At 35.5% G+C, this 22,614-nt stretch overlaps 1 protein-coding gene across 5 annotated transcripts in view; it reads left to right on the top strand.

Moving 5' to 3' along the window:
- The window catches only part of RASAL2 (RAS protein activator like 2), a 332,591-nt gene that overhangs the window by 203,402 nt on the left and 106,575 nt on the right, over positions 1–22,614 (top strand). The window contains exon 1 of one of the 5 annotated variants that reach the window (XM_027868396.1): positions 5,404–5,478. The exons of the other annotated variants lie outside the window; for them this stretch is intronic. Within the exon in view, the coding sequence (XP_027724197.1) occupies positions 5,466–5,478 (13 nt within the window). The 5' untranslated portion in view covers positions 5,404–5,465. Of the gene's footprint in view, positions 1–5,403; positions 5,479–22,614 lie in introns of those variants that run through there. 5 annotated transcript variants of the gene reach the window in all.

Here is a 22,614-nt window from a genome sequence, read left to right on the forward strand (position 1 = left end):
TATGTAAATTCCAGTTCCATTTTTCTCTACTAATCCTATCCCTGCTACTCCACAACATGATTTCTGAGCTAGGGAGTAACTTGTGTTGCAGTCTTAAGAATTCTAACAATAGATATCTTTCTTCCTTTATTTCATTGTAGTTCCTAAACGTAGTTGACACCCTTTACATTTTCCTGGAGATCACTGTGGAGAGAAAAGAAGCCATGTTATTCTAATACAATAATCGAAGGTGTGTGTGTGTGTATGAGAGAGAGAGAGAGAGAATGAACATGTGTTTTGTATACTTTGATTCCATCAGCACGCCAAGGAAATGTTTTGTAAAAATCAGTATTTTAATGACATAACTGAATAAGTGGGTGAATTTGGAGTGGAGATTATTTCAGACACAATGGTTTTATTTTCCCAGATCTAGTCTACAAGGAATGCAGTGGGAAGAATGCTACATTAAGATTCCAGACCCAGTTCATAGAGAGTAAGATCTAAATAACTATTCTTCTTTTATGACTCACTGTGTGTGAGCCATATTGCATATAGTGTAAGCAAAGATAAAGTATTTGTTATGGCAAAGAAAGTCTGTTTAGATAAATGGCACATCCTTTGGCATGATGGATTGCTATTGGAATATATGTTGGTAATATGAGGGTTTACCATCTTCCACCACCACCTTGGGGGGGAATAGTTGTCACAAATATAAAATTCCATTATGACATTTTCTAAGAGGAGAATAAAGAACCACCTACATCCCTTAAGTTTTACATCCTTAATTTATCTGTATCACTGATAGACTTATAGGATTATGGGAGTCAGTGTTGAAAAGAAAATTAGATCTCATTTAGTCCAATCCCCTTATTTTGCAAATGGGAAAACTGAGGCTCAGGGAAATTAAGCAACTCATCCAAGTTCACACAGATAGCAAATGGCAGAGCCACGACCCAAACTCAGTTCTTCTGACCCCAAGCCCAGTATGTACTTTGCTAACTTCTCTCATAGTTAAAGGAAACTAAATTTTTAAAACTCCATCCCTTTTAAAAGCAAGAGCCAGCAAACAATAAATATTGGGAGCCTAAATATGGCCTTCAGGAGATGTTAAGATCATATATATTAAATATCCTTAAGCTGCATACAGCATAAAGTGGAAATCAAACTTTGAAGTTGCTACTCCATTTAGTTTCGTATAACATTTGTGGAATTACCTATACGTAACTTGTGTACTATTTTTTCCTAACCCATTGTCAGGGAAACATTCATCTAATTTTGAAACTGTGTGATATTTAGTTTCAAACAATTTGGTCGACAACGTGCTTCAAAGGATAGTGATTAAATGAGAACTCATTCAATTAGGGAGTCACTGTACTGCTACTCATTTTCATTGTAAACTGAGGCAAATTACTTTGCTTCCATGTCCCTTGTCCTATAGGTATCTTAAATTCAATTTGTCCAAAATTGAACCCCTCACCACCCACTCCTCCTTCAAACTTACCATTATCTATTGAGGCCGCTATGGTATTTCTAGTCTTCTGATCACATTTACATCCTAGACTTCATCTTCAACTCTTCACTCTCTCTAATCTCCTATATCCATTCTATTGCCAAATCTTATCAATTCTACTTCCACATCTCTAACATCCCTCACCTCTCTACTCATAGAACCACTTACCTAGTTCAGGCTCTTATCTCCTTTTACCAGGGTTACTTTAATGGCTTTCTAGTTGGTCTCCCTGTATCCAGCCTCTCCCTTCATGCTTTGATACAACAGGACAACATCCCTTCCCAGTGCATGATCCCTTAATAGCCAAAAGCAAGGGCCAATGTGGATTTATCATCTTTTTCATAAACAAGATTTTAGTGCAGGGTATATTGCATTTGAATTTCCCCAGATGATGTTTGTTGTCTCTGTAGTCAACAAAGCATGAGAGGCATGTTTTTAAAATTAGGAGGCATAAAAATTAGTGACAGGCAAGGTGGTTGTACTGTCAAGAGTATTAGAAAAGGAGGCAGGAGAATCAGATTCTCCTACACATCTAGCTAGCTGCATGTAGCTGGGCATATCACCTAACCTCCTGCCTCAGTTTTCTAATCTGAAATGAGGGTTCAGATAGATGATCTTGAAGGTCTCTTCTAGCTTTAAAATGCCTTAATTTGGTGAAATAAAACTTCTAGCTTATAACCTACTGTCATTACATATTGCCAATTTACTATTCCCAAAGCATAGATCTGACTATATAAATATGTGTGTGCATGTGTGTATAACATATGCTACCCCAAAATGCAAGTACATGATGTGGGGAGACCAAAACAATGAGTTATATAGTAACTTTACAAAAATTTTTTTTACTAAATAAAAATACTTAGTAAGAATATACAAACATTTATCAAGGATACTCATATAGGTATAGCTCTCCAGGTCTATACCTGTGAGTTACTCACAGATCAATAATACCAACCTATCCAACAGTTCATCATATTCAAAGAACTATCTTCCTTTCTTGATACTCATTTATATAAGATTTAACCTCTTACATTCTAGGTCTTATGATTTATGACTGTACAGGCACTTAAAAATCTTTAATTCCATGAAGCTTCATCAAGTTAAGTAAACAAGCATTTATTGTTTCCTATTTACCAGGCACTGTGCTAAATTCTGAGGCATACAAAGAAACGTCAAAACAGCTCTTGTTCCTAAGCAGCTCATGGTCTAATGGGGGGAAACATGAGAAGAGCTATGGACAAACAAGATATGTACAGGAAAAATTGGAATTAAGCTCAGGGAAGGCACTAGCCTTATGTGGGATTGAGAAAGACTTCTTAGAGAAGGTGGAGGGTTAGCTGGGACTTGAAAAAAGTTAGTAGACAGAGATGAGAAGAGACAGAATTCCCAGCAGAGGAAGAAGCCAGTAAAAGTGCACAGTTAGGAGATAGAGTGTCTTGTGCTCCCACAAAACAAATGGCACCATATCACACTCCCCTGACTCAAGTAGTTTAGTGCTTCCCTATTCCTTCTAGGACAAAATACAGACTTTTAAAAATTTTTTAGTTATTTAAAGCCCTTCACAATCTGGCTCTCTTTACAGACTGGTGACACATTCCACGATGCTTGGAATTCCCTCCTTCACCTTCTGCCTCTTGGAACCTGTCGTTCCTTGAATCTTAACTCAAGTACCACCTTCAGCAGGCCTCTCCTGCTTTCCGAAGTTGTTGGTGCTTTGACGTCCCTGAAATTATTTAGGATTTATTTATACATATTGTTTTATCGACATATCTATTATTATCTATCTTGTAATTCCCCCAGTAGAATGTAAGCTTCTTGAGGCCAAGGACTGCCTCACTTTTGTCTTTGTATGCACAGTCTTTGGCATTTATTAAATGCTTGCTCATTGACCCCCTGAAAATTAAGATGACCTATTAATTGACCTATTTAATGAAATTATTTTAAGAATAATAAATCTCATCACAGCAAACTTCACATAATGTAAAGTTGTTTATAACTAGCAATAGTGAGTGATGTTTCATACCTCTAGTGGAAAAAGAATATGTTGTGTCATGGTGTGACCCATTCAATTAGTTCTACTCCATGTAGCTTCTCCATCCCCAGCTCCCTTTGAGTCTTATCTTGGGGGTGGGGTGAATATAAACTGATAGAAAAAATCTAAAGGAGTTAAAGGAAAAGGTTATTTGAACTAGAAAAAAAATACTAAAAAGAACATGGAAGCCAGCAACATTAAAGCAAGGGGACTGCCACAAAATTGAACTAATATTAAAAAAAAAATGAAAACATTTAAAACTACAGGTGGGGGGAACCCTGCTCCTCAACACTGTATGTTTCTTTTTGCTCTTATAATATTGTGCCTCTCCTGTCTCACCTATTGTAGCACTTCAAGTGGCAGGTAGGATCTGGTGGGAAGTAAACTGTGGGTTTTTCAGTCACATACATACACACTCACACACACACACACACACACACACACACTCTGCAGGGAATTAAAGGAATATGTTAATCTCAAACATCAATACATTGTTATTAATATTTTATTCTTTTGACACTTTCACTCTTAATTTTATTCCTGGAAAGCTGAAAGGCATCCCATTCAAGCGCACACTTCCTGATAATTGACAATTATGGAAACAACCTCCGAAGAAGAGAAAAGCTACTATATAGAAACATAAATGGACATAGTCTTTGAATACACATATTGAAAGCTACAGTTTCCTTTTAGTTCCACAACTATCTTAATTTCAGTTTTGGATGGAATTCCCTCTCCAGTCCAGCTAGAGTGGGCTGTCTCTGACTGGGCTATTTCCTTTCTAGAATTACAGTTTACATCACAGGGATCTTACCTGGGGTCTGCATCCTGGGAAGTTGCCGGTCCCTCTACCATGCCCTTGCCAGCATGCCGGCCAGAAACTCCAAACACTCCCTGTGCGGCAACCAGGCTCTCCTGGCTCTCTCCGTGCCTCAGCCACTTTGGAATGCAGAAAAGCCAGCACCAAAGCCAGTCAGACCCAATTCTTTCTTTTTAGTCCTCTTGCTAGGCAGAGTTAAACAATAGCCATTCTGCCTTTCCTGGCTCACTCTCTGTCTCTGAGTGCACTGGGTGCATGCAATCTTCCCTGGGAACAGCAATGTGATTTACCAGGGTAGGCACTTCATTTTCCTGTCCCGAGGGGTGGGGGTGGGGGGACATGGATCTGTGCATGTGTATTTTAAATAGAGAATTTTTAAAAGCCAGTTCACAATCTATACATTCAAATCAATTATTTTTTTTTAAACTAAATGTAATCTTGAATTTTTCAGGCTAATACGCTGTATGTGTACACAAAACTTTGCAAAAATAAGTATCAGGTAAAGATTTAACAGCCAATTCATGTACGCATAGGGCTGGAGGGCTGGCTTTCCTTTTTCCCCCTTTTCTTTTCTTTTTTTCTTTCTTTCCTTTGTGTTTTATATGTGTCTATGTGCTTGTGCCTTTGAAAAGTATCGTAAAACAAATGAGAATGAGCCATGAAACTCCCATAATTTACTATGATACTTCAGAGTATCAGAGTATTTAATTTTATTTTTAAAAGTAACATGCTCCCCCATAATCAGTAGCCTCTTCCACCAAAAATTGTAACTGAAAAAGAATAATATAGATTCAATTTTGTAAAAATGACTGTTCAGCAACCATTTTATTTTAAAATCAATCTGGTTTCTAGACTTCTCTTCACCTCTTCTTCCACCCCTCCCCCCCATTTAGAAAATGGGATAAGGTAGCAAGTATTCCAGGTTTTGTTACTGGTAAAGATCATCTAAGATGTTATATGTTGGGGCTGAGGTTAGCATATCAAGATTGATCATATCAGATTGATTCCAAAGTGGCTGAGGCACGGAGAGAGCCAGGAGAGCCTGGTTGCCGCACAGGGAGTGTTTGGAGTTTCTGGCCGGCATGCTGGCAAGGGCATGGTAGAGGGACCGGCAACTTCCCAGGATGCAGACCCCAGGTAAGATCCCTGTGATGTAAACTGTAATTCTAGAAAGGAAATAGCCCAGTCAGAGACAGCCCACTCTAGCTGGACTGGAGAGGGAATTCCATCCAAAACTGAAATTAAGATAGTTGTGGAACTAAAAGGAAACTGTAGCTTTCAATATGTGTATTCAAAGACTATGTCCATTTATGTTTCTATATAGTAGCTTTTCTCTTCTTCGGAGGTTGTTTCCATAATTGTCAATTATCAGGAAGTGTGCGCTTGAATGGGATGCCTTTCAGCTTTCCAGGAATAAAATTAAGAGTGAAAGTGTCAAAAGAATAAAATATTAATAACAATGTATTGATGTTTGAGATTAACATATTCCTTTAATTCCCTGCAGAGTGTGTGTGTGTGTGTGTGTGTGTGTGTGTGTGTGTGTGTGTGTGTGAGAGAGAGTGTGTATGTATGTATTTCAGTACTTTGAATTTTACCAGAAGCTTTCAATCTGGGAACGTAAGTCATTTCCATATAAACTTCTAGATGACTGGATAAAGGTAAATGCTCTTTCTAGGTGAAGGACGACAGTTTTGTTCCCTCTGAGGAAGACTAAATATGCAAGAAGCAGCTGGCAATTGTCCAGCCATCAGAATAAAATTACATTGGCTTTGTTTGAACCGCAGTGGAACATGATAAATTAGTGACACTTAGAATATTCAACAGGTTGGTTCTCTCGGGAAAGTTAAGAGCATTTACAGGAGAGAGGTAGGAAAAAGATTATTGCTTCCTTTTTTTACAGCTTAGATATTTGTTTTATAATGACAGTAGGTTATAAGCTAGAAGTTTTATTTCACCAAATTAGGGCATTTTAAAGGTGGAAGAGACCTTCAAGATCATCTAACTGAACCCACTCATTACAGATTAGAAAACTGAGGCAGGAGGTTAGGTGATATGCCAGCTACATGCAGCTAGCTAGACGTGTAGGAGAACCTGATTCTCCTGCCTCCTTTTCCAATACTCTTGACAGTACAACCACCTTGCCTGTCACTAATTTTTATGCCTCCTAATTTTAAAAACATGCCTCTCGTGCTTTGTTGACTACAGAGACAACAAACATCATCTGGGGAAATTCAAATGCAATATATCCTGCACTAAAATCTTGTTTATGAAAAAGATGATAAATCCACATTGACCCCTTGCTTTTGGTTATTAAGAGATCATTTTCTACAACATCTTGTCTAAAGAGAGGAAGGAGAATTGTGTTTCAGTTTTAGATAGTTATATGGTATATTACTTTGATACAAAGAAGCACCTGACTATGACATCTTCTAAGTATTCACATTTTAAGGTTAACTTCTTTCCCATGGATACTACATTTTGAAAAGTTTGTAAATGTTTTTAAAAGCAACTTGCTAATTCCTTGGTCAGAAAATAATTTACATTATTTTACATTTACATTTTGAATAAGTAAAAAAAAATTTACCATTACCAAGATTTTTATCTTGGGGGGGGGTAGGGAATATCTCTTCACAACCTTTATCTCCTCTATAGGTTGGCTCATGAAATTTCACAGTATTCTGTCGTTTCCTGTTTCTTTTTATTACGCTCTAGCCAGGTCCCAGCTAATTCATAGACTGCTTTGTGACTCCTGCAGACTCAAGAATCCCAACAGTGGACATCTGTCTTCATACATTTTCATTTAGTTTCAAAGCATGGTTAGTGTTCTTTCCATTTTTCTGGAGATCATTCATTGTAGAGAGTAGAGAGGCCACACTATTCTAGTGTCAATATAGTCACTATCAGAAGGATCTGTCATAGCTCTTTACATGTCCTGGGAACAAATCAACTTTATTTGGAGATAAGCACTGAGAAGGGATGTTGTCCTGTTGTATCAAAGCTTGGCCTGCTTATTCCAGTTTTCAATTGTCTATGTATAAGAAATACCACTGTGACTCTTAGAACAACACTGTGGGATGGGCAGTAAGTAGGAAGGGGAAATTTCATTACTGCTCCTGGCTATTAGAAACCTAATTTCAAAGTGAATCTGCCACCCAGGAAGAAACAGGAGACTTCATGTTACAGCAGAATCCATGATTTAAACAGGCTCTTTATAAGAAGACAGTGGTCATTGGAATCAAGATGGAATGCTTCATATGGCCTAGGAATATGTGCAGAGTCCTTACACAGGCCCTGGCTGTTCTCTTACTTTTCAGCTGGCATGTAGTAAATAGGTGTACTTGTACATTGTTTGTGTGTTTGTATGAATGCTTATACACACACACACACACACACACACACACACACACATATATAGTAGCATCTAAGTGTTGTGGTATGGGGAGAGCATGGGGCCTGAAGTTAGGGTGTCCTGAGTTCAAATCCTGCCTCAGACACTTACTAGCAGTGTGATGCTGGCAATTCATTTCATCTCTCAGTCTCAATTTCCTCATCTGTAAAATAGGGATAATAATAATACCTTCCTTAGTGTTTGTTGTGAGGATCAAATGAGATAACTAGCGTTAAGAGCTTTGCAAACCTTAAAGTGCTATATAAATTCTATTGTGTATATCCACATATGCATCCATAAACAAAGAACGTATATAAAATGAATAGAAATATTTTTTTTTAATTCTGCACTTGAAACCTCATGTTTCTTGATATCAAGAATATCCATTAGTCTAACAGTATATTGCTGATATTTTAAATTAATCTTCTGAAGAAACAAGGTTTACTGGCCCACCTAAATACATTACAACACACTGCTTTAAAGAACACCTTTTTTTCTTTCATGTACCTCAAATGTCAAGTTATTGTAGGTTTGTTTTTTAGAGGGAAACTGCCATAAGCTTGCTGTTTGGGGACACATTTCATAGGAGATTTTATATGAAATAGGACATTGCAAATTTAGCTAGATTAATTTAGTTCCAACTAGTGTCCTCTTGAAGGAACTCAAGGGACCATTCCCTCAGCTCTATCCCCCACCTTTTTTTCTTCACATTAACTTTTAAAAAGAGGCTAAAAATCCTGCGACATGGCCAGTATTCTTAGGAAAGGTTTGGAGGATATTTTCACAGGAAATGATCAGTGCTACTTGTTATTGAGTCAAAGGGATTACTGTTAAATGACCTTTCTCCTTTTTCCTACTCCTTTTATGTCCCACCCCATGAGCTATCGATTTCTTGTATTTCCAGCCTCTAATTCCCATCTCTTTCCCAACCCACCAAAAAGGAAAGGGGAATTTGGTAGTTTGGATATTTGACGTGCATCATAATATTAAAATTATTTTGATATGAAAATCACCAAATTATCCATCATAGAGAGATAGAGCCTTCAGTATTTTTACGCAGCAGGTACAGCTGTACAGGTTCTTTCCTCATTACCCTGATCTAACCTCTGATCTTCAGATACCACTTAGATATAAAATACCTCTTCCTTGGGTATTCATTTTATACTTTCACAGCATCTAGAACTTGATCTTGCTTTTAGTTGCATATCAGTTGGCTTTATTGAAAGGGTAGAGAGTACATTTTTTTTTTAAATAGACATGGTATAGAAAAACAAAACCAGGCCAAGATTTTTTTTCATCTCTGAAGTAAGGTCATTGAATAAAATGATCCTTAAAATCCTTTCCATCTTTAAAATTATGTTTTTCTCTGTTCCTTAAATTTGAGCTCTGTGACTTGTTAAAATGCATTCTTTAAATGGAGGATCAGATGAAATAGCTGATGGTGGTGTTTCCTGGTGAACAAATAATGTATCTTCAAAATTAACTATGACTCAGCAAGATGAATTCTTAAAATCTGGGTCTCTTGTTGTTAGAAGTATTGCAGCGGGTGATGGGTTTGGCAAATCCAAATTCCACGTTTTAATTATAGATATGATCTCAGCTTGTGTTTGGAAGCCTCAAGCAATGCCATGTAGAATACTGTCTTTGTATATTTAGTTAACAACACTTGATGACTGAGAGACTACTGGGCAATTAGAATTCAGATGAAGACCTTTGCCTGTCCTGTTGTATCCCTGCCCTCTTCCAGATTTTTTTTTTTAATATAGCTGTAGAAAAAAGAATAGCAGTAGCACCCTTCTCAATAAACCATCCACTTTAACTAAAAGTGCAATGATAGTAAACATGTGTGAGGGGCATCAAAGACTTTTCCTCTGTTTTGATATGAGATTTCTTTCAATAGCCTGACACCACAGGAGTCTGAACTCACTAGGGTATAGAGATGTAGATGTTTTGGGAAAGTCTATGTCATTCTGTGGTTTTACTGTGTGATGTTTGTCCCAAGAAAATCTGACCAAGCATTGAGTTCTATTCTTTATAAGTTTTTATAGTATTTTGTGAGAATTCAACATGAAAATTCAGTTTAGCTGAAAGCAGTTTAAGGAAGAGAGAGAAATGAAAAGAGACAGGGAGATTCTTTCTTTCGTTTACTTTTTAATGACCTATCAGAGCAAATATGCAACTTCAGTATGAACCCCAGCAGCAGGTATCATCAAGGACACCTAATCAGCCTGTCAGACAAGTTACTCACTTTGAGGTATTCTTCATAATCCCATTGTTAATGTCATAAATAAGTCAATTCAGCACAGCAAATATTTAGTCCCTACTATGTATAGGACACATAGTACCTTTGAAATTCTTGAAGAGGCATTCTTTTTCATGTTTTTCTATTGTAATATTTGAATGTTGCACAGTGTGTGTGTGCCCATTAATTTTCAATTATTGCATTTTTATTAGAAAATGTGGATATATTGGTTCATAAATGCTCCCAAGTTATTTTTTTCCTGTCCCTAACCATATTATAAATTTCTTGAGGGCAAAAACTATGCTTCCTATTTTCTTAGAATCTGTTGGTCTTAGAATTAGGGGATTCAGATTCTATTTTTTTCTCCACGATGTCTTTGCTCAGTAACCCTGTTTCCTCATCTACAGAATGAAAGGGCAGGTTGATAAAACTAATAATTTCTAGTTTATTTTCCTTAAGAAATCCAGTGTTTTCAATTATTTTTAAAAATAAATCTTATTGATATTGCTTATTTTTATATCTTCCCAATGTATTCCTCCTTTCTCTTTTAGAGCTATCCCTTATGTGTGTGTATATATATATATATATATATATATATATATATATATATATATTTAGAAAAAATTAAAAGAGGGAAAAAATCAATTCAGCAAAAGTCTGGCATATTCAGTGTTCATATTCATAGTCACCTACCTATGCAAAGAAACAGAGGGATGTACTTTTTCATATCTGATCTAAACCTGACCTTTATAATAATGTCATAACATTCAGTTTAACTGGCTTTTTTAATTATTGTAATTTCCATTTACGTTATTTTCATTTATATGTTGTTTTCCTGGTTCTGCTTGCTTGATTTGCATCACTTCATTAAAGTCTTTCCATGATTCTCTAAATTCACAGTATTTGTGTTTCATACAGCACAGTAATAGTCCATTACATGCATATACCACACATTGTTTAACCATTCCCCAGTAGATGGGTATTTACTTTTTTTTTTTCACTTGTTTGCTAATACCAAAAGAAATGCTGCCATAAATATTTTGGTCTACAGGGAACCTTTCTTTTTGTCATTGATCTTTTTGGAATATTTTAGTTACTTTGTTCTCATAATTGCAACTTGCTTTCCAGAATGGTTAGAACAATTCAAAATTCCACCAACAGTCCATTATTGTACCTGTCTTTTCACAACTCTTTCAGTATTGACTATTTCCATATTTTTTCATCTTTGCTAATTTGCTAAGTATGAGAGAATCTCAGTTGTTTTGATTTGCACTTCTCTAATTATTAGTGATTTGAAGCATTTTTTCATATGATTGTTCATAGTTTGCAGTTCTTTTGAAAACTTTTTCCTCATTCTTTGTTCACTTATCTGTTGGATAATATTTTTGGTCATATATTTCCTTAAGAGTGTGTGTGTGCGTGTGTGTGTGCGTGTGTGTGTGTGTGTGTGTGTGTGTGTGTGTTTACACCTTGGATATATTAGAGCCTACCAGAGATATTTCATACACAGATTTTTCCCCCAGTTATTCACCTCTCTTCTTATCCTGATTTCATTATTTTTGTGAAGTAGTTTTTAGTTTTTCAGTTTCATATAACAAAATTTATCTGTTTGATCTTTTGTAATTGACTCTATCTCCTTTGGTTAAGAATTCTCCCAATCACAGCAAAGAATTGAAAACTGAGGGGATGCCCACCAGTTGGGGAATGGCTGAAAAAGTTGTGGTTGAAAGTAATGGAATACTTTTGTGTTATAAGAAGTGATGAGCAGCCAGATTTCAGAAAAAACCTGGAAAGACTTATATGAACTGATGCTGACTGAAGTGAGCAGAACCAAGAGAACATTGTACACAGTAATAGCCACATTGTGCAATGACTAACTTTGATAGACTTTATCTCTTCTTAGCAATGCATGTGTCTAAGATAACTCCAAAAGACTCATGATGGCAAATGCTGTCTACTTCCAGAAAAAGAACTGTGGAGTCTGAATGGAGATCACAACTATTTGCTCTTTCTACCTCTCTCTCTCTCTTTTTGTTCTTTCCCGTGGTTTCTCCCATTGGTTCCAATTCTTCTTTACAACATGACTGATGTGAAAATAGTTTTAATATAAATGCATATGTTGAGCCTATCTCAATTTACATGTTGTCTTAGGGTGGGAGAGGGGAGAGAGGGAGAAAATTTGGAACTCAAAATCTTATGGAAGTGAATGTTGAAAACTAAAAATAAATAAATAAATTCATTATTTTAAAAAAAAAAAATAATTCTCCCAATCCCCAGCCTGATCTGATTCTCTTCTGATTTTTTTAATAGCATGATCTTTAATATTGAGATCACATTCATCTTGTGTTTATTGTGGTATATGGTTGTAAGATCCTGATCTAAACTAAATTGGTGCCAGATTGCTTTCTAGTTTTCCCAGAAATTGCCATTTAGGGATTTTTTTCCTATCTTTTCATGTTCTGGGGTTTATCAAACTCTGGATTATTGAGAGTTCAATTATTTCTGATTCTTCTTTGCCTAGTCTTTTTCATCCATCTACTGTCTATTTTTAGCCAGCATATGAAATGGGTTTGATGATTATTGCTTTATAATATTTTAATTTATAACAATATCATATAATGTCAATAATAAAAAATAACTTATATTTATATATGATTTTGCTATTTGCAAAGCAATTTATAGAACCATTAAGATTCAGTAACTTACTCTTGGACATATAGTAAAATTTTATTTGAAAAAGTATTTCAGCACAGGTATTTTCACTTCAAGTAGGGTGCTTTTGGCATTTTGCTATCAGGACTAGTCAAGTAATAAGTGATCACTAGATAAATTAATGATATCCTTGAGAAAAATATGAATATCTCAAAGAAGACATGAAAGAAAATCACAGGAATAATTAGAGGCACTAAAAATCTTTCCTGTATGGTGGGTGGAAAGAATTTAAAGATTTTAGTCAAGGGACAAGGAAAGAATGCCTGTTAATAGTGAGGAGATAATAGTCACTTGTGTATCTTGGCCTCTAAGGAAGTATGAGTTCACCACTAAAACAAGTTTATCCAGGGTGGTTATGGATTTGTTCATATATGTCAGAATAAAGTTAATCAATTATTTTAAAGAAATAGGTTTAGCTCACTTAATTTTTTTATGCATGGCAGAAAGACATAAGGATACTCAGTCCACTTTTTTTATTGTTGACTTTGTATGAACCTGAGTTTTTACTATGATAATGAATTACCTTCCATATTTTTGTGACTCACATGATTTGGCATATCCAAAGAGACATTTCCTTCAGGTGTCTTACTTTCCTTTGAGGTTTATGAAATTTCATTTTGAAATGTGTAAACCCTACAGTTTTATTAAAAATGAACTATATCATTATAGATTATGCAAAAATATTAATTATTTATAGTGCCCATAGCAACCAGCAGGGTGATGAGGGCCAAGTAAAAGCTAGGTAGTTATTTGATCTGTACTAGAGGTGTTAAAACAGGGTTTGGATGACTACTTCCTTGGCATATTTTAGAAGGTATTCCTGTATCCGGCAGGGGGTTGCATTAGGTGATTTCTCAGGTGCCTCCCAAGTCTGTGATCTTAGTGTTCTTCTTTGGTTAGACGGTAATGACTTACATCTTCTTTTAGATATCGAATAACACAGAAGATGTCTTTTGGCTTTGTGATAGCCTGTATGGTCCTGTGTTTCTATATATGAGTAGAAGGGTTATATTGACAATTCAGTCATTAAAGCAGACTTCATGGAAAGCAGAGAGGCTTAAGCAATAGCGGTATTGCTAGTACCGTTAAAGAAAATGGAAATCAATATTTTTACTTTATAATCTTATTAGCTTACACAAGAACAAAATACACTAAATGGGAAGGAAAAGAAAGTTAATGTAATTTAAGGTACAGATGGTAGACTAGAATGTTATAGCTTGTATCTCTATTTAAGTTGAATTATTTTGGCCATACCACAAAGACAAGACTTTAGTTTCAAATAATTTTTCCATGAAGAAGCCTTTGGACCCAGAGACCAGTGAAGCAATGGTTGTCTTTGGCCTGATTGTGTTTACAGAAAGAAAATTTAGGTCATTTTAAAAAATATATTCATTTTATTTTTATTGATGAGTGTGAGTAATCATTTAAAAATAAGGGGGGGGGAGAGTAAGCTTGAATCCATAAACTAAAAAGCAAGCAACCATAAATTATTGTGCATGTGTTTTTATACATCTTTATACATCTCATATTTCACTTAATTTTCCATATTTTTATAGAGATTTTTTTATCTCCCTGTATTCAAATACCATAATGGAAACCTGGTTTGTTTCTAATTTTATTTTTTATTTTTTGTTTTTTAGGGGTTTTTTTTTGCCATTGTGAGATAGTGCCGCTGGATTAATATTTATGCATATAGGTATTTTTTTTCTCATGACATTCTTGGTGTATAGTTACCCTAATCGGTAGATGATATACATATTTTTGTATCTTTTGCCTAAAATTGGACTAATTCATGACCCCATCAGAAGTAAAATAGCATGTCAATTTCATCACAACTATGTCAGCATTAAATTTTGTCATTTATTATCCTTTCCAATTTGATGAAAGCCAAATGAGTTTTATTTTGATGCTAATTTCTCTGATTATTAGAGATTTTAAACATATTTTTCCATTTGATTGTTGATAGGTGTATTTCTTATTTTGAAAATTGCCTTTTCATATAATTGGAGAACAAGTGGTCCTACTGCAATAAATTTGTGTCAGTTCTTAAATTTCAAGTGTTGGATTTTTTAAAAATTAGAAATGTTTGATGCAAAAAAAAAAGTAGTTTTTTTCCTCTTTTCCTGAAAACATGTTTTGGGGGAATTGTGCATAAGTTTTTCTTAATATGCCCTCAAATTTACCTATTTTTTTTTTTAATCTGCACTTTTATTTTTTTACAGGTAGACTTATAGAACTATCAACTTTTTTGTGTTAATCCTGTTACTTGCCCATCCTCCTCTCATCTGCGTGTGTCTTTTCAAAATTTAAATTCTGATAGCATCCCTACAAACCTACGTTATATGGTTGTGATAATTATTGTTTTATATATAATGTGAAGGCTAAGACTATGAGTCCTGTTTTCTTTTTCTTGTTCATAATTTCCCTTATTTTTTACTTTCTGTTTTTTGTAAGTCATCTTATTAGCTTATCTAATTCTGTGAAATGTGACTTTACAATTTTGATCAGAATAGTGAAGCTGTAGGTTAATTTGGGAAGTATTGCCATCTTTACTATGTTAACATGTTCTAATCATGACTATTGAATGTCTGCTATTATGTAGGAGAGGAGAGGAGAGGAGAGCAGTGTGGTGGTCTAGACCTGTAATTTAATTGGTATAGGGAACTTCTGGTATGGAGACTCCCTGCACCAATGCAAATTGGTGGCTCCATCTATAAATTCCTGGGGCATCAAGAGGTTAAGTGACATACCCATCATGACATAGATAGGATCTATCATAGAGAGGCCTTTAAGCTGTTTAGATTTTTCCTTTGTTTATGAAAAAAAAATTGTTTTCTTTGGCTGATTTCCAGATCTTGATTAATTCATGTTATTTTTCCATCATTTTGGAAGTTTTTCCCTGTGACTTGCTCCTCACACCTTTCCTTGTTAGCAAATCTCTTTTCTTTTGAGGTTCTTTTTTTTTCCCTGCATGAGAGAGAATTCAGGATTGGGGTTCTTTTTGAGCCCTCAGTCAGCTATCTTGCTACAATTCTCCCAACTTGAGATTTCTGATCAATTATTTAGCCTGGTGCCCCTTTTTATAAGTTCATATGTTTTGAAGACATTTATTAATGTGAATAAACTGTGAATTGTATTTGACAATAAAATGTAAATGACCAAGCAGAGCCACACTTCTGTGTCTATTGTTTCAGTGTTCTGATTTATGACAGTTCATTTCCTCAGTATCAGAAATCATAATCTAATTTTTATCCACTGTGAACTAAAAGTGACCTAAATATTTAAACAGAGTAGTTTTCCCTTTCCTGTTTAAGCCAATATTATAGGAACATAGGTGCTCATTTAAAGCATATTCTGTTTGATTCCATTGCCACTTTTGCCATGTTACCCTCTAAGCTATCAGTAAGAGAGCTTGAAAATTATATTTTTAGAATCTCCCTTTCATGCCCCACTCCCCCAAACCTTTAAAAAAGATCCTCCCAGAATTCTAGTTGTATGGAAGGAAATGATCTTGTGGCTTCCTTTGAAATTTCTTTGTGTGTTTGCAGAGGGGGATGCCATTAGGTTTACCCTGGTGCTGAAAATTCACCAGTTCATGTATGCAGCCAAGAGTTTTTGATTTGGGGTCAGTGGAAAGGTTAGATGGGGAAAGCATCTGAGAAACCAATCTTGGAAATGCATCCTTACAACAAAAGAGCTACTGTGTGAATAGCCTTTCAGAAACTCTTATCACTGCTCTCTGAAACACTAGTATTCATATTTCCTACCCTGATTTAATCATATGTTTTACAACAGCAATGACATTACCATAAAATGCATAACTTGGTACAGTTCACAGATTCTTCTGAAAGGGGGTTTGGGCACAGAATCCAATATGGAAATAAAACTACCCTATGAAGTAAAGTCTAGATATACATGATAAGTGCATTCTTATTAGTAAAGGAAATAAAAAATAGTTTTTATGTGTAAGAAAAACTCATTTTTATCAAATTACCAGTATGACCATTTGAAAATTTCATTACAGCAAGTAATAGTAAATGCTTTTGTCATAGGTCTAAAGATTTAATGAGAATCTTCCCTTCTTTTGGCCATAGACATTTTACCTTACTCTATATTTTAGAGGTTGTATGACCAGGTGTTTTAGATTATTGAGAAATGTGAGAAAGAAAACATCTACCCTAGTGATGTTGTTCACTAGTAGACACCTCAGGAACATTTTAGAACACACCATGGTAAAATACTGGGTTTATTTTTTTTTCTCTTCTCCCTCTTCCTTGCTTTTTTTCTCTCCAAGTGCTGTCTATTCTTTTTTCTTATCTTACAGCTAAAATACATATGCTCACATTAATATGTCTAGATTCATCTGCAGCTATCTCCACTAGGTTACTGCTCTTTCATCTGTTCTCTTCAGACTCAATGATCTTCATGGTAATGTAACTATATCATTCTTCCTAAAGCTCTTCACTAACAACACCCACACCAGATTACTCCCATAGAATCCTTCCTCAGGAAGCAAAATGCAGTTGCTTATTTTTTTTCTAGTCTGTCCCTTTACTTCCCTCTTGTCTTCTCTTCAAAGTTTTTTGCCCTTCTGCTATGATCTGTTATTTCTTTCATTTTTTACCTCTGCCTCGTTTACACCTTTTCCTTCCATTTACTCTATTTGATTTGCCATTCTGCTCCCTCCTTTTAGAAGCTACCTAGGCCTAGAGTAACATTTCTGTTCCTTACTATCAAACCATTTGTCTACCCAATTTCAAATTTTCTGTAAAATTTTAAAATTTTCCAAAGTCTGGCATTTAATACCCTCCTGTCTTCATGCTTCTGGACAGCTTACATAACTTTTTTTATGCGTTTGTTTGTTAGAATATAAACCAGTTATTTTATATGTTCTAAACCGTATCTGGTATTTGTCAGCTTAAATGTTTGACAACATTGATAGCAGCCTATGCAACTAATATGTCCATATAAATATGAAGCTTTGAAAGTGCATCTCAGAAACAGAACGAGATCCAAAAAGAACACAAACAGGAGTAAAATATTTGGGGAGAAAAAATAAACTATACACCAAATGGAAAAAGATAGGCAAAAAGCAAATATGGCTTAAAATGGTAGAAGTTGGATAAGAAGCTAACTGTATTGACTAGTAAAATAACATTGCAGTGAAGAAAGCAGGCATTCTATTAAATGCATAAATCTCAAGTTTTATTTTTATAGAGCATTAGATAATTTTCCTACCATATTCAAGTTATGTAACTTTCCTGAAGGTCAGACAAGTAGTAAATGTCAGAGGTGACTGGACTCCAGCACCAGTGTTTTTTCCTGAATAAAGATCCATGCTGTGACATTGCTGAATGGTCATTCAGACGTTGCTTAAAAATCTATTGAGAAGAAATCTATCACCTCCCAAGGCAGCCCATTTCTACTTCAGTATAATTGTTTGAAAGCTTTTCCTTCTGTTTAACCTAACTCTTTTTTTAAGCTTCCACCTGTTGTTTCTAGTTCTACCCTCTGACACCAAGTAGAACAAAATCTGCTTTCCCCACCTCATTACAGCTTTTCATGTACTATCCCCCAGCTCCCATAAGTCTTCTCCAGGCTACACATCTCCAGCATTCTGTCTATATCAATATCTATGTCCATATAATTATGGCCCTGACCAAAATTCTCTAAAATGTTTGGAGCTTTTAATTTTTGTAGTTTTTGTTATCAAACAGTTCTTTCACCTTATGCCTCTATTCCTTTCTTGCTCTTACCCACTTTCCCTTTACAGGCTACCACTGCTAGTTTCCTTAAGAGATGAACTTTTACATTTATCGGTTGATTGTCTGTAGCAAATGGGGATAAGGGAGTCGGCTCAGTCTGAGTCTTCCAGCAGAAATGAAGGTGTCAACCTCTGAATCTAATACATAAATTTAAGCAAAGAGAAACAATAAGATATGTTACCACAGAAGAACTCATATGTCCTATCATGGCTTAAATTAATCTCTGGCATTGTTGTGGAGCTTTCACAAAATATTTGCCACATTAATATGTGCTAGATCAAGCCCTCAATTCCTGATCAGCCAATTCCTTTTGATCAAAAATGGTGACTCTTATATGTATCTTGAGGGTAAATTATTTGCTAATTTTCTAAGTAACTTTAAACTACATCGGAAAACCCAGAAAGTTCTTAATTTGTATATAGGTATATGGGGAAGGGACTCTGTATATACATATGTGTTTACAGTCATTATAATTAAGTGTGGATTCACTAAGAACAAGTCATGTTACTGTAGATCAATTCTCTTGATCACTCTCTTGATCCAGACTGGTAGATCAAGAGAATACCATAAACTTAATGTGTTTCATTAAACTTAATGAATTTCAGCAGGACATTTGACTCATTTTTAAAAATTAGATCCTTTTAGGCATGATTGAGAGGTGGGCTAGATGAGGGTAGTTAGATTTCTGGCTTCTTGGATAACTGAACTTCAGAAGCATTAACTAAACAATATTATGATGGACATGCATGTTCAAGTGATATGCTTAGGGCTCAGTCCTTTCCCTTATTGTTCTTCTATCTTAAGGCATTAAGCATGTTAAAGACCTAGACAGCAGGCTTGCTTATATTAAATTTATAATTGATATAAAGCTAGTAGAGAGACCTAGTTCATTGAATGAAATAAGCTGCTCAAAGAGATCTTGACAGATTAGAATAATAGAGTGAATCTAATCTGATAAAAATTTAATGGGAATAAATGTAAAGTTCTGCATTTGCATTTTTTTTTAAAGTACATGATGGAGGAGACATTGCTAACCAGCCATTCATATGAAAAAGAAATAGCTGACTTTAGGTTCAATAGAGTTAAGAATATGGTATGGCTTCGCTGAAAGCTAATATAACCTTCATTGATACAAATATAGAATCCAGAACAATGTTATCTAGTCTGCTTATGTTCCAAATATGTTGGGCACCAGTAGTCAAAAGATAACTGATTGCTTCTCTTTTGACCGGATATATAGCCTTCTATCAGTCACTCCACTCGGAATTCCTCGAACATAGATTTTGACCTAGAAGGAACCTTAGAAGTCATCTAGTCCAACACCCCCCCTCCCCCCCCATATTACACATGAGGAAAATGAGGCTTTGAGAGAGATCAAATGACTTTCCCAAGGTTCCACAGGTAGTTAGTGGTACAACAGAGATTCTAGTCCACATCTTCTGACTCCAAATCCAACATTCTTTCCACTGTACCATCCTCAACACTCTTTCCTGGCTCAAGGGTAAAGACATGGCAAAGGCTCTAGAGTAATTTGAAGCTTCTTCTTTTTCTAAGCATAGAGACAAGGAAGAAGGAGGGGGCAGATTATGAGATTAGAGCCAAGAGGTTGCTACTTTACTGGTCAACTTAAAGAGAAAAAAGGAGTAGAGTATAAAGACAAGAAAGAGATCCCAAAAGTCCCAGCCTAAAAGCCCCAATTTCTATTACTGGTTAAGTAAGATCTTATACTCCTGGTCATATTCCTTCTTACACATCTAATCCTCATCTTCTCCTCCAAAGATAGGCAATATCTCTTTACCTTTAGAGAAGACGGTGCCACTGTGACAGTGTAACAGGAAGAACTACATCATGCACCCCACAAAAACTCCAAACAGATCGAGAAAATGTACTAGACCTAATATGATAGGGGAATACCAAGAAAAAGCCAGGTCAGCATAGGAAGACAGAAAAGAGGTCTGTGGACCCTAGGGATGGGCACTGATCAGGAGAGCACTCTACCCAGAACATTCCAGCATTAAGGAGAGGCTGTGCATCCTAGCAACAGAAAATCCCAGGTCTGTAATGAGCACTCCCAGACTCATACCAGCATGCCTTGACTAGAACCGGTATCAGCTGGCAGCTTTGTGGCTCACTCCCCAGTTGCAGGTCACAAATCCAGGACAGACAGACAAGGATACCTGTGCTAAGATGTTCACAAGTACACATCAGTGGTATGGGCTTAGACCCCAGGAGCAGAACAGATTTTCAGTTCCAGCTTCTAGCCTGATCTGAAGATTGCAGAAGAATAATTCCCAAAAGAAAGGAAAACCTACAGTTCTGTCACTCGGAACCAGCATTGCTTCCCAGATGTTTGATAGTGGCTAAGTCCGGCAGCATTCTACTATTGCTCAGACCCAAACTTAGGTCACAACTTGTCCTCTGCAAGGGGGGCAACAACAAAACATCGCCCTGAATCATACCACTTTGGGAGCATTGAATGTGTTTACAAGTCCCTAAGTATGTCCCTGAGACACCAAAATAACACAACACTCAATACCACCCCACCCCTACCCCCAGAAAAATAAGCAGCAGCCGGACCAGCCCAGCCCTTCCTTCCAGAAATGTGCAGAACCAAGTCCCTAACATCAGGTCTGAAGTCAAGAAGTAGAAGAACGAGCAAAGAAAGAATCCCACCATAAAAAGCTGTCATGGGGACAGGGACACTCAAGACACAGACACAGAAGAGAATGACCTGAGAACATCTGTAAACAAATCCTCAGAGAAAAGCAAAGGTTGAGCATAGATTCAACTAGAATTCCTGGCAGAAATGAAGCAAAACGTTTTTAAGTTTTAAAAAAGGGTATAAATGAAATGAGAGCAATTGAGGGTAAAAATGGGATAAGAAGTGAAAGCTGTGAAGTCAATGACTCTGAGAGGTAACATTAAATATTTTAAAAAGTCAAAAGACTAAAAAAAAATAGAAAATGTAAAAAAACAATTGACCTGGAAAACAGATCAAGGAGAAAAAATTTAAGAATCTTTGGATTATCTGAATTCTATATAACCTAATCTATTACAGTTGAGCTAATCACTGTAGTGTTTTAAGACATTAAAATAGTAGTGAAGCTGAATTTATTCAGATTATTAATGCTTATATAGCCCTAGCCCATGTCACCAAGTGCAATTATATGCATTAACTACAATCAGCGATAAAATTGAATTTTGGCTTACTAAATAAGGGAAGAAACTTTTAAGATTGGTCTTGCATTTATCACTTTGTGTAGTAGCTTCTTGGGACCAAGTTAAGAGGTGCCAGTTCATTGACTGTAACTGCTGCATTAACATCTTTTTTTTTATTATTATTATTTTAAAAGAGACAATTTAAAAGTGTATGGAATTCAGTCCTCTTTAGTGTTAGGAAGTTACCACCTACCATTACTGTGCATGTGTTGAATCAGAATTAACTCCTGGTAATTTATCTGAATGGCATATTCTCTCTTTATTTGTTATATTGGACTGTGCCTTAACTATAGTAAACATGTAATAAATGTTTGTTGAATTGGTATTCTGTGGCTTTGCATTTATATGGCTCTTATCACTGGAGGATCTCAAAGCACTATTTGTCAGGTAATGAAATTTAATCATATAGTAGAAATGGTCTTATGGAATATTAATAAGGCTTCACCTATCCAAAATTTTGCTTTATAAACCCATAGAGATAAAAAGCCAGTTAGTTTCATTGGTTTCATAGCGATAATCATGTGAGGTGACATTTTTGACAAGCAAAATATGTGAAAACATTCATTGACATATAATTTACAGTTTGACTTGTTTAGAATTTATATATGTTTGAGATGCTATTTTAAAAGTGTTGAATTATGTATTTAACTCTGTTCTTATTAAAATTGAATAACCTCTTTCAAAGAGAGAATGATTAAAAATGAAAGGGTAAGTTAAATTTCTGAACTTATTTTGTTTTCTAGAATAATTATAAATTCAGAGGACTGATCATTATTGCTTTTATTGACCTAATTATGATCCTAAGCTCTTCCATAAGTGGTATGTGGCCTTAGTTTCAATGTTATCCATTTTGAACTCTAGCTACCTTACATGAAAGAAAGAAAGAAAGAGTTCTTATACCTGGATCTACCCTGAGGAGAGGCATTTTAAGATAGTGGAGTGAACCC

Source organism: Vombatus ursinus, unplaced genomic scaffold (assembly GCF_900497805.2).
Source record: "Vombatus ursinus unplaced genomic scaffold, bare-nosed wombat genome assembly UNPS02014789.1, whole genome shotgun sequence".
In the NCBI taxonomy this organism is placed as follows: Eukaryota; Metazoa; Chordata; class Mammalia; order Diprotodontia; family Vombatidae; genus Vombatus; species Vombatus ursinus.